This window comes from Oryzias latipes, chromosome 3 (genome assembly GCF_002234675.1).
Source record: "Oryzias latipes chromosome 3, ASM223467v1".
Taxonomy (NCBI): domain Eukaryota; kingdom Metazoa; phylum Chordata; class Actinopteri; order Beloniformes; family Adrianichthyidae; genus Oryzias; species Oryzias latipes.
The window spans coordinates 6,339,318-6,352,585 of NC_019861.2; the positions used below are offsets into that span (position 1 = coordinate 6,339,318).

General features: G+C 40.5%; 1 protein-coding gene across 3 annotated transcripts in view; it reads left to right on the forward strand.

The window, feature by feature from the left end:
• nav2 (neuron navigator 2) overlaps positions 1 to 13,268 on the forward strand; it is a 124,702-nt gene that overhangs the window by 44,669 nt on the left and 66,765 nt on the right. For 2 of the 3 annotated variants that reach the window (XM_023952282.1, XM_023952290.1), the window contains exons 4-7: positions 2,488 to 2,560; positions 3,121 to 3,352; positions 3,533 to 3,589; positions 5,678 to 5,811. In XM_023952282.1, coding sequence (XP_023808050.1) covers positions 2,488 to 2,560; positions 3,121 to 3,352; positions 3,533 to 3,589; positions 5,678 to 5,811 — 496 coding nt within the window. The remainder of the gene's footprint in view (positions 1 to 2,487; positions 2,561 to 3,120; positions 3,353 to 3,532; positions 3,590 to 5,677; positions 5,812 to 13,268) is intronic. The other variant, XM_023952285.1, reaches the window with a different exon arrangement.

Consider the following 13,268-nt stretch of genomic DNA (forward strand, 5'->3'; position numbering starts at 1 on the left):
TCTATGCTTTGGCCTCATTGTCTGTCTATTGAACGAGTTCATTTTACATTGGTTCATGTCTATGTGCTACTAAGCAATTTCTTCTGCATGCCCATGATTCTTTGATTATTACTTTGTGATGTATATGCTTGCTCCATGCTTAAACTTTGCATTTGTCTTTGTCATTGTCCTTATCCCATGTCTAAAAACGCGTCAGGAAAGTCCTTAGCAACAGTTGCTAGTGTCGTTAGCTACAACGTTTCCCCGTCTCTTGTCGTTAGATCATCGATCTTGTTGTATTTCAAATTTTGCAAAAGTTGTCAGAGAAGTCCTTTGTACGGTCGGTAAATTGTTTCCTGTAATATCACGGAACGAAACATGTTTAAAAAATAAACTTTATTGATAATCCTGCAAACGCGCACTGCCAGACAGGGGGGGGGGGGGGGGGGTGCATGCGTACAACGGTTTCGCCTTCCCTTTTAAAGTTATATAGTTTTAAGTTATTTAGAATATGGCTTCAATTCAATCTTGTGATGAAACTATTATTTAAAAGTCTTTTGAAAAGTAAATGATCTTTATTCAACATGTTGTTACAAATCTGATGGATAAACGAGGAGCAGAGGCGCCCAAAAGAGCCTTATAGTGGTCCAGAGAGCGCCACCTCATGGTCAAATAAATACATAACAGATTGAAAAGAAAAGATCAAAATCCACTCAAAGATTTTGGGCCGTCTGCTCCTCTTTTAACCACCCGATTTGTGACATCATGTTTGATAAAGATCAGCTATTTTTTTAAAAGACTTAAATAGTAGTTTCATATCCAGATTTAATTGAAGCTAGACTCTAAATAACTTAAACAAATTGGCAAGAGAGTCGCTTCGGGAACGTGAAAGCGTTGTACGCATGCGCCCCCCCCCCCCCCCCCCTTTTCTGGCAATGCGCGTTTGAGGGAATATAAATAAAGTTCATCTTAAAAAAGTATTTGTCATGGTTAACCCTAGCGCCGGCTTTAATGAACATTTCTTTTTTCATTCCGTGGTAGTACAGGAAACAATTTACCAGCCGTACAAAGGATTTTTCTGACGACTTTGGCAAAATTTGAAAAACGACAAGATCTATGATTTAACGACAAGACACGGGGAAACGTTGTAGCTAACGACAGTAGCAAACGTCGTAGCTAACGACAGTAGCAACGGTTGCTAAGGAGACGACGCATGAACCAATGTTCAATGAACTCGGTCAGTAGACATAGACAATGGACCAAAGACATAGACAGTGGACACAAAAACAGATTTTTGGCACAAACGGAACCTCATAGACATGAACCAATGTTCAATGAACTTGTTTAATAGACATAGACAATTGACCAAAGACAGACAGTGGACACAAAAACATATTTTTATATTTTTGGCACAAATGGAACCTCATACGCATAGCATATTCGAGTGTACACTGGAAAGCTATTGGGAGAGGGAATTAAAAATGTAGCCTTATGTTTCATTCCTAAAAGTATATATAATAATGTTATAATCCAATAAAGGTTTTTGTTGATTTAAACACTTTTTTTGACTGTTTTGAGTGGATTTACGGGACAAAATGACCCACAGTATGATCAATTTACTTTTTTTTTTTTACATATTACAAGGGTTAAAAAAAGCTCTTAAAGTGTTAAAGAGAGACTCTTTGATTTTTGTTTGACACATACAATGTTCAGTTTTAGAGACTCTTGTGTTGCTAACTGCACTACTTTAAGCACCATGTTTGCAGAGATAAAACTATTTGTCTGGAGGTAAAATGGGAGAACAATGACTGTGCCACACAGGGACATCGTTTGCATTCAACCTTGCTTTGTTTGCTTATGGACAACAACAGCCTGTAGACTTTGATCATTTCATCATTCCAGCCCATTGGTTTTGTTTTATGGGATTTACTTTATGGTCATGTGCACCACCCATCCGATTCCCTGCACAATAGCTTACATGGTCTCTTCCCAAAGCCTATCTGCCTGTCTGGCTCTGCAGTGACAGCTCAACAGGTTCAGGTTGCCAAGGCTGCTGTCATAGCAACTGAGTTGCTATAGATGGTTTGCCTCAGTGCCTTTGCTTGAAAAAAAAGACGTTACTTTGGTTTGAATTAAATTGTTTTTACTTTACAAGATCCAAAGATTCTTACTTTTGAATTTTAATGTAAGAAATTGTTATCAGTTACATCTATTTTGCCTTCAGGAAGTTTTTAACTGCCAGACGTTCTAGTGTTTTTTTTATATAGTAAACAGGAAATATATTTAAGTTTACTTTTGTAAAAACAAAAAGTCTTATAGCATACCTTGCTATATTTTTATATTGCAAATCCTTTTAGAATTGTGTAGTTTCCTTAATAATCGCTGCTATGTGTATTTAGCTAAAGGTACAAATAATGTGTGAAAGCAGACAAAACTCAGACCGTCATCCTCCCTCACATTATCCAAATGTGCTCATTTGAATTAAACGTGATCTGTGCCTTTCCCCAGATTGAGAACATAGATACCTGCCTCACCTTCCTGGCAGCCAAAGGCGTCAACATCCAGGGTCTGTCTGCTGAAGGTAAATTTACTAACAACATTTTTCAAAAATCCTTTTTATTTGAACTCTCTTTTACCAGGAAAATAGGGCATATTTCAGGTAACGACTGGGTGACTGCACTGCAGAAATCCATTTGATAGTTTAACTGGAATTTGCATTTAAGAAGATTTATTTTTGGTCAAATCTGGATTTTTGCTCCATGCCAATGATCCTGTTTATAACTTAGAGGTTAATTTCTAATGAACTGCTTCTGGTCTACAGAAACTATGTCCTAGGAAACGACACAGTATTTATTTTGTCTACAAATGGCATAATCATAGTTTAAAGAGCACTGGGAACAATTTGAAAAAAGATCAGGAGATGATCGGAGTGGAACTTTCAGAAAGTGAGATCAGGAAGAAAAAAAATGATTAAAATTTGGGATCAAATTTTGTATGAATAAAGTGTGATCTTTCTTTTTTCAGGGGTATCGCCCAGACCCAGTGCACGTTATGATGTGAAAGCTGGAATGTGACAGTGCTGTTACGGATTTATCAGAAACCTTTGACTTGTTCTCCTTGTATCTCCATTTTCCCCTACAGAGATCCGCAATGGGAATCTGAAAGCCATCCTCGGCCTCTTTTTCAGCCTGTCCCGCTACAAACAGCAGCAGCAGCAAAACTTGCAGCCCAGTCTCCCCCCCACAGCACAGCCTCAGAGCTGTCACCCCCCCCTCAGCCACCAGAGCAGTGCCCCGGCTCATCTCAGCCAATCTCCGCATGGGAGTCTTATCGCCACAGCTCAGAAAACAGCCCAGTCCGAGATGCAGTCCAGGTGATGCTCACCTGCCTCTTAACCTCTAAATCATATAAACAAATGTTTCTGCAGGTTTTTTTTTTAAAATTATTTTCATGTCTCTGCAACTAAAATCCATTTCTATCTTCCTGCTCATGCTCCATGTCATTTATATCTTTGCTCTCTTCCATGTCTCTCCTCTCTTTTCTTCTCCTCTAGGGATGTGATTCAGAGTAAACTGCTCAAGTTTTCCATTGGTCAGAAAAAGACCTCTAGGTCAGCTTCACTTGCCCTTCTTCTTTTTTCCCTTCCTTCTCTTGCCCCCACTGCCCCCTCTGTTCTGTCCTTTAAATAAGGAAGTAGAAACTGTCCTCAATCAGTCCTGAAATCGGTTTTCTTCTGCAGGGACCTTATTGTTGTTTCTTTGTCTGTGATTAAGGGCAATCTCTACTACAAGCACAATGTATTATGCATGAGTGATCTGCCGATATGGAGGAAAGCTCAAGGCTCCTATTTTGGACAGTTCCCTTCCTGTCTGGCATCATGCTTCATTTGGCAAGACTGCTAAATGGACTGTGAAAGACCTTTAGATAACCTCCTAAGTAACCCTGTGTGTGTTCAGAGGGTGGCACACCCCTGGTGGGGGTATTGAAATGTGTGTCACAGTTCACCTTTATTACAACTTTTTTTTTAGTATAACCACTCTTTCTTTTATTTATGTTTCTAGCATGCAGGGTCAAAGACTGTAATGATGCACTTTAAGACTGGATGCAGGATGCGGTTTTGCATGTTGCCCCTCCTATGTTTTATTTGCTGTCATCCTCCTGCCCCTAAACCCCAGGCAGATCCAACGCTGTGCAACAATCCCCTCTTCTGTTCAAAATGTGTAACTACAAGCCGAGAAGCTAAGAGTGTTTAACATTTAATTTATAATGAACAACGTAACCACAACATTTGGACTTTAATGAGCCTAATTAATAAGGAAATGCAAAAATAATGAGATTTATTGCTGCATCTTGATGTTTAATGTTTGAAAAATTCTGCAACCTCCATTTTAGAGATAACATTTCTAATAAACCAAAGTGAAAATCATTTAGAATTTTGCACGGTAAAAAGGCTCCAACTAAGGACCAATTCTTTAAGCTTTGTAATTGGGATGTTGGTTTTAAATTATGTTTGATGCATAAATCAGGGCTCTAAATTAGCACCCGCCAAATGTAGGTAAAACTTTAATTTGGCGGGTAGAAAAACTGTTTCAGTGGCATTGTTTATCAAACTCTCAACCTGTTTACCTCCACACTTACCAACCACAAACGTCCATCCCAGAGTTGCTTCAAACATTTCATTTTGACTTTATAGTCACATACACCGCAGCCAGAGGTGCATTCAGGGTGCATGGAACATCCGCACTTCTGGTAATTCTCTGGTCATTTCTAGCATTTTACTCACACTGACCTCAGCCATTTCATTGTACATATTTAAGATGACCAAGTCTCACAACTACAACTCATTGTAAGAACACACAATAATACATAATATTGCACATATAGACATGTTTTGTCTATGCATGAGATTTAAATATGAGTCATATTATAGTGGACTAAAGAGTTTTTATTTGCTTATCAGTCCAACAAGTTTGACTTTCCTGCTGATGAATTCATGCTTTATTAATTATGAGATGTGTAACTAATTGGTCTGATTATAAACAGCCTGATGTTCTGCAAGGCAGCGCATTATCTACTCTAACGGATGTGAGTCAAATGTGCAGCATAACCCGCTGCATCTGAGCTCACAGCCCTGAGGGTCAACCTTCTTTGTAGGTCTGAATCAGCAGGCAGCCCAATGCCAAACAAGACCAGAGGAATAACATCTGAGTTTATCTCCAAGCCACGCCTTTTTTAACAGGTGTTTGACACAGCAGCAAGCAGAAAGTTTGTCTTATTGGCTAAATCTGTGCTTAGATACTTATTAAAGTCCAAATTAGCATGCATCTTGGGAGATTTTGCAACTTTCTAAATGCAATATGTGATGCACAACCTCCAGCTTTACATTGTGAAACAAAGTAAGCTTGTGATGCGAGTTGTATTATTGTTCAGGTAAGACTGGTTATGATGTAGGACTTTTTTCTCAAATTTTTAAAATTTATTTATTGGTAGTAATTTCTGTGCTATTAGAATCACATGTTTTGTCTTGGAGCGCTGTGAAGGACACACAGTTGTCTACTGATAAGCCTGAAGCCATCTGAAGCCCTTCAAACAAGTGCTGACGTGTAGACCAGTGTTCATTTAAAAACAAAGAGCCTGTTGCGTTCTTTATGTCTCATTTCTGCCTTTATCACAGTTTCTGCTTTGCTCCAAACTGTAGGCTACCTGGCCCCACAACAAGGGTGTCCACTGCAAGCAGTGACTTTCCTCCCCGAGGCTTGGTCAGTTCTTCTGGAAACAGACGTAGCCAGGCCTTCAGTGACAAGACCAAAGCTAGCTCTCAACTGGTCAAAGGTAGGACTGCTGCAGTCACTGTCAAAACGAAAGCACCAAAAACAATATTTCAATCCTCACTCTGTGGAATGCTCGTGTTTCATGTTTATTCTACTCAAAACTAACTATTTCTGTGCCATGATCATCATCAAGAAAAATGGCTTTATCATCAATTATTCCGTTTTCATTGGAGTTCAACCAAACCAAAGTTTTGTTTTTATCTGACTGGTGCTGTAGCACCGAGTGTCCCTTTTATCCAATCATCTGTAGTGAAGCCTAAGGTTTCTCTGATCAATCTTTTCCATGTTCAGATCAGGTTAAAGTGCCCTTAAATCGTGTGATCAGCAGTTTTACTGCAGGTGGATGAAAAGCTGATCAGGAGCAGTTTTGGTCTGTTTGTCCTGCTGGCCATAACAGAATTCCGGTAAACCGTTCAATCGTCATCAATCAATTAGACATTTTAGACCATTCTAAATGTGCAGTTTAAACAAGGAAGTTACTTTTCACTTGTAATTAGAGTGGAGTTAGGGTTATGGTTAAAATATGGGTGGACATTCCAGCAAAGGAGTCCTAGCCAGGACTCCCTTGAAAAAGAGATTCTTAGTCTTAATGGGACAATTCCTGGGTAAATAACGGTTAAATAAATAAATAAAAATGTGCATTTTTGGCCACACCGTTTACTTTTGGTCAACATGAATTTTTTATCCGTTCTTGTTCTTGGTCGCATGCATACACGTGCAAATAACATCGCCCATTAATCAAAACAAAAGAGTTTTTGTTCTCAGTTCTGTTGTTGACCATCTCTATGATTGAGTGATGCAGCGTCCGTGATGGTCTGTCTGCATCATTTCTGTCTGTAAGGACTGGTTTCCGGATTTTTCTATCTGCCTTGCCTGGTTTGCGTCAGTGGAACACATTGGACATGTCACCTGCACTCACTGACCTGGACTGAACTCCTAGATCCTGTACTGCTGCTGAAATTAAACTTTCCACTAATGTGGACACCTATCTGCTTGGTTCTGTTCCTGCAGGCCTTGGACCTTAAGAGTCTTATGCAGCATCCTAGCTGGAATAATTACTGCTGTGTTTTGGGCTGAAGTAATGTTGCTCCTGAAATTTGAGCCTGAGTCTTATCTTGTATCTGAAGCCAATTGGAAGTTTGGGGCTCCAACCCCCACAAATGACCACAGAGACCATTCGACCATTTGTGCCCTCCACATCTTTTCCAGACCCTTTGTTTGCTGTTCTCTCTGCCTTTCACCACAACTTTTCTCCACTCTTTTTCCATTGGATCATAAGTTAGGTTTTCTGTGTGTGCTCTTTCTGCCAGCGTCCTAGACCTTGAGTTATGTCTTGTACTGGTCTAAACATTGATCTGGTGCTACCCCAGAACTAAAGCCCCTGTGATTCGTTCAGGCCAGACGTAGTAGCATTTACTGTTGTCAGACAGTCTCCCTATATGCTGGTGAAACTTCCTCCTCGCTCTTTCACTCTTTTAAGAATTATTCCCAAAAATTACCCCATGGTCATCCTACCGGCTTAGTGTTTGAGGGATCTGATCTGTGAAACCCAAGTCAATGATAACTTGTCCTGACTCAATCTGACCCATTACTGCTTGAGCTGGCCAGTACTCACTCTTTGGTAGTGTTTAATGACCAGTTTTAGTTTGGCACTTGTGACTATTTAGTTGTCTGGCGCTGAATCCAGACTGTGTTGACGTATACAGTCTAACCACAGATCTCTTCATTACTGAGTTCTGACCACAAAAAGAGAAAGTTGTCCGTGTTTAAGCACTGACAACTCAAGATAGAACTTTTTGGTTTGTTGGATGTGGACAATCAGTGGTCACACTTGTGCTTGTAGTTTAGAAGCATGTTTTTGTGTGTATTTGACAGAATTAAAACATAGTTTTCTAATTTAACGGTCAGCTGTGATGGTTCAATGTGGTTTCAAAACTGGATTCAGAAGTAAACCGTTTGTGAGTAATTCGGCAAGACTTTTGCAAAAAAGAAATCTTGTATATTAAAGACAACCCAGTTGATAAGTAAATACAGCATATTCAGGTTGTATTCCAATGGCGCATAAACACTAAATCATAAGAATGACTTCAGGGCTCCAGACTAACTTTTTTCACTAGGAGCACAGTGGCCCTCAACTGAAAATTTTAGGGGCACAACCAGAAAATTTAGGGGCGCATACTGTAAATCAACATGCTAACCAAATCTACTAATTTCCACTGTATTACTAATAAATACTTTAATAATAGATGCAGAAATTACAATGCGCTGTTTCAAATTCAGTGTCACATTTTAATCTGCACTTTTGAAGATGCAACAAGGTAAACTGACAGAAGAAGGAAAACTGTAAAAGAACGGGCGATGTTCACTGGATATCAGAACAATCGATACAGATACCTGAGATCAGAGAGAGGCTCAAAAACTGATGGAAATTTATCTTGGTGACACCAAATAAGTGCAGCCAAGACGCACAATAAGCGTGTTCGAGATCACCCAGGTGGACGCAAGGCTGTTCAGATCACCTGGTGTGTGACATATATTTTTGTTTTTGCTCCAAAATCACCTGTCAATCATCACAAAAATATCAGGAGAAAGGGGCGGGAGCAGCAAGGCTCTAACCTACCGAACGCAGCTGGAAATTTAGTACTGAACTGACTGAAAGCTGCCCTATGACTACAAAACAATGCATTATGGGACATGTGTCCTGATGGTTTTTGTAGTTAAGTGAGAAATTGAAACAATTTAAAATACCAATTGATTAAAAATAGGCTACATCCATTACAAAACATTCAAATAAATATAAAATATATAATAACACAGATCATACTAAGGGGGAGAGGAATATTAAAACTAAATTGAACTGAATTGAACTTCAACTTCCTGTCCTCCTTCAGTCTCGCTGCAGATTCGCCATCACCCCCCCCCCCCCCCCCCCCCCCCCCGCCTGGTCTCCCCAATGATCCAGGCGAGCCGCTGGTTCATCTCAAACACTTCTATCCTTGCATTTTCACCACATGTTTTAAGTGCGTCTCGGACTAAACCGTGTTGTTGCTCGCACGTGTTTAAAGTTCACGCATGTAGGTGTGGGACATTTATTCTCCTCAGCTGACCCGACTCCCCCCAACCGTTTGGTTGGGGGGATGCGACGCCGCGCGCTTAACCGTAACCCCCGTAACCTCCGGGTCTGTGCGGCCCAGAGAAAAGTTCAGCACGGACTGCATGCATTTAGTTGGTTTGTCAGCTCCGCACACGACAACGAAAAGGTGTCATTCATAAAAACTGGCAGGACGCATTAAAATTAAACTTTCATTTCAAGGTGGGGGCCACAAATAGCCCACGGGCCGCAAGTTTGAGACCCCTGCTGTAGACTCTGGCACTGGTACACCAGCCGCAGGTCGGAAGAATGAATCAATGGTTCGCTTGCTCATAGCTCAGATGCACGCACAGGTTGTGATATTTGTCTCCGTTTCCTTCCCACAGATGTTTACGCGCGCTCGATTATCTCTAGGCCCCTCCACGCATTTTAGCCACTTACGCGAGTGTGTGCTCTCGTCTCATGAGTATGTGTGCGAGTTTGTGTGTGTGTTTGCGTGCGCGCTCGCGTCTCATTGATTATTTCATTGATCATTGACTTGCCCCTTCCACGTTTAATGTATAAAATACAAATTTACTGGTCGCACATGTACGACTGGATGTAAAATTCAGTCGCACACTCGCACACTCTCAAATTTTGGTCGCAAAATGCGACCAAATGGTTGCAGTCTGGAGCCCTGGACTTGTAATCCTATTTGTTTCAAAGCAGGAACAGAGATCTGGATTTTGTTGCTATTAATAAACAGTTATTTTGCATCTAGCATAATTAATTTGATCTACAGTACCGTTTTAGAGTCTAGTTCTGGTATAAATAAATGGTAAATGGCGTATACTTATATAGCGCTTGTCTACCTTCAAGGCTTAAAATGCTTTACAGTCACAGACCCATTCACCCAGTCACACACACATTCACACACACATTCACACACTGGTGGCTGCTCCGCTGCCGAAAGCTGGTGCCAACCTCCCACCAGAGGCAAGGTGGGGTTCAGTGTCTTGCCTAAGGACACTTCGACTCAGGGGGGGTGCACGGCGAGAATGGAACCTGCAATCTTACGACCGCCCTACCGCTGCTCCACGGCCGCCCAGATATGTAGTTTATTCGTGGTGAGAGACCAGACAAGATAATGCTGTGAATGTTTGAATGAATGTGTAGATCTTTTCGAAATGGACAATGATAGATAGGGGCTGAATTGTAAATGTGAAGTTTTTGCAGCAGTTTCATGGTAAAGTTGAATGTGTAATGTCTGTACAGTATGAGAGGAACAAGTCTAGGGGCAAACCAACACAAAGGCTCTTGCTCTTGAGAGTGCTTGTTCAGCAAAAACTACAGAATCTGAGACCAGCATTGTGAGTAAGTTAAATCATTTTCCAGTAGTCTTTATTTATTATCCTTGACCGTGTTGCCATTCAGTAGGCCAGGGGTCTGCAACCGGTGGCTCTGGAGCCACATGTGGCTCTTTGGTTAAAGAAAAATAAAATGATACTTTAAATTAACATATTTTTGGACTAAATGCCACATTAGGCAAAAGAAAACAGTCAGACAAATCCAACTTTTTTCAACCCATTGAAGCATAATACATATCACTCTGCAAGGCTTTTGACTACAGTACCAACAATCAATCAAGCACTGTGGCTCTGTTGTTCTAAAACATTTGGAACGCTTTTTTAAACACCATGTGCCACAGAAAATTAATTCCAAGGCGCAATGTCGATTTTTGAAAAAAAACAAAGGATTTTAAGTTTATTATAGGTAGGGTCAATTAGTTAGCACTGGTTTACTTTTTGTTTGCTATGTTTTACAAACATATAGCTGTGATGCACCAGCAAAAGGTTAAAAAAATGTGTTGTGTTTTTTTTAAAATCACAAATGTCATTACACTACCTACAACTTTGCTGCAGCGAGATGATCCAATGGGGCACAGGGTGTATTTTATCTTGAAAGGAAGTTCTGTCAAAAGTTATAAACTATTTCATTTGGAATAAAAATGCTAATTTCTCTTGTTTTACTCATGCCAAAAACAATCATTTATATTGATCATAACAGTAACAAAATCATCAATACAAAGCAACGTTGTAATGAGACTTTGCAGCTCCCCCTGGCTTATCAACCCAAATGGCTCTTTGAGTGTTAAAGGTTGCAGACCCCTGGTGTAGGCCGGTAAGGTTTGGGTTGTAGCTTGAGTACAGTAGAAAACAGTGTAATCACTGTGAAAATAAATGTCAAAGTTCTGGTATATGTGAGTAATTGTGGAGGACCAGCAATGCCACCTTTGACCAGTTTAGTCACCAACCTGAGGGAAAAACCTGATCCTGAACCCCTCTGCTCTCAGTTCCTTTTATTTGGAAGCTCCTCCTCCAACCCTAACACTGATCAGCTCCACTCCCCCCCATTTCTGCACTCTTTTAGTGCCTGGCCTCAGTTTGAGATTCTCCTCTCATCTTGTGTTTACCTTCACCTCTTTCTCTGATCCTCATGGATATCTGCAGCATGCACAAGGTTTGTCAGCTTTTCACCTGAAGTTTTTGCTACAAGTTGTTAATAGAACTGATGGAAAATGTGTTTTTTTTGGTAAATATAGTTTTGTTTTTTTAGATTACCTTGCAGACTTTGCCTAAAATCTAAAAATTGGAGTGTGTATCGATAATAACAAAATCAATAACTTTACTGTGAAAATTTGTCTTACTGATCTGTCAGTAAATGTCTGACACTACCCATTTTTTAAATTTATAAATCAAATCTTAAATGCTACAACTGTAGGTTTAAGGTGTTGCTGCAGGATGGTAATGGACACCTGCAGCCTAACTGTGAGTCTGACGCGGGTCGTGACACCAGACTGAAGTCCAGTTACAGCAGGAGGCTGCAGTAAAAGTATAAAAGCACCCGGGTCGTCTCTTCATCTTTTTGTTAATACAAGCTGACAGACTTTGGGTGTTCATCAGATGACATAGAGCAGAGGGAGCGCTGGTGGCACCAGTGCGTGTGAGTCTGTGCATGAGGATGTGTGAGTGTTTGGCTGACGCTCCTGGTACATGAATAGCCTTCAGATTAGCTGTGGCATCACTGTTTGAGTGTATTCATGTGGAGAATCTTTAAAAAGTTTCAGGCTCCACACAAAAGCCGGCTGTCCCCCTCACTTTGTGGAACACAATGACTGAAAAGCGAGAGGGAGAGCTTTGGAAATTGGAACCTGATGAGTTAGCAAACACCTGCAGCTTCAAAATACGGGATGCGTTTTCCTAATGAAGCTGACCATTTGGGATGGAGGAGCTGGATGTTTCAGACATTGTCCTTCTTTCATTTCCTTTTTTACTTCAGTTGTCACTTTTTGTGTGACGTAACAAATCTGTGCTGGGGGTTTACCATTGACTGTATATGAGGACTGGACTGAGTGACTCCTCTCCCCTGGCATACCAAACAGAAAGTACACACTGGTTCAAAGAAGCCAAAATCCTATAGACCTCTATAGAAAAATGAAGATAAGATAAGATCAAGATTAAGATACTTTATTGATCCCAGCTTGGGAAATTCTATCAGAATTTGGTCAGAATAAACCATTCTTGATCTGATACTTTTTTTTTACATGTTTTTGATAATCCTTTTTTTGTCATAATATTTTTTTAGTGCAAGTTATAATCTGAGCAATCAGATGCCTCAAAAAAGTAGGTGGTCTCACATCCAACGTTCAAAAGGTTGATTGGCAGATTTTCTCTCGCTTGCTTTCAAGTGGTAGGGGTGTATCCTTCCAACAAGCTCACTCCTGATAGGCTAGAGTGGTTGCTACAGAAATGATGACCAACTTTGGACCAATCATTGCTTATTGTCAATTTCTGGCCCCAACATGGCAGAGTCTGTATCGGGGAACAATTGCGACTGAATTGACTTCATTTGGTTGGAGGCACAAGTAAAGCATGTTCCATGGGTGACATCACAGCCATTCTCTCCAGTTCCCCATTTACAGTCAATGGGGTGATGTCACACTCACTTGGTCCAATTCTCATATACACTCAATGATATGCTTACAGTTAACTGTAAGACCTAAGGAGAACAATTATAGTACATTTTAAGGACTTTATCAATCAAACTCCAATGTCTTTAAATTTTTGGCTTCTGTGGCATCAGGTTTGCTCTTAATAGCTCAAAAGAGAGCGCAGACAGGGTGGTCTGTGATTCTGTCCTTTTCTGCATTTACATGTAATCGCCAATGAGTGCACCAATGAAGCATTTACAAAAGAAAAACCTTTAATTCCTTCAAGATGCTTCTCAAAGTAGTATAATAAGCAAACGGCAAAACGGCAGTGGGCAGCTAAATTTGAGGATATGGCTTAAGGCTGCGCAAGGTCATTAGGTTCTTCCTCTGAGAGTGA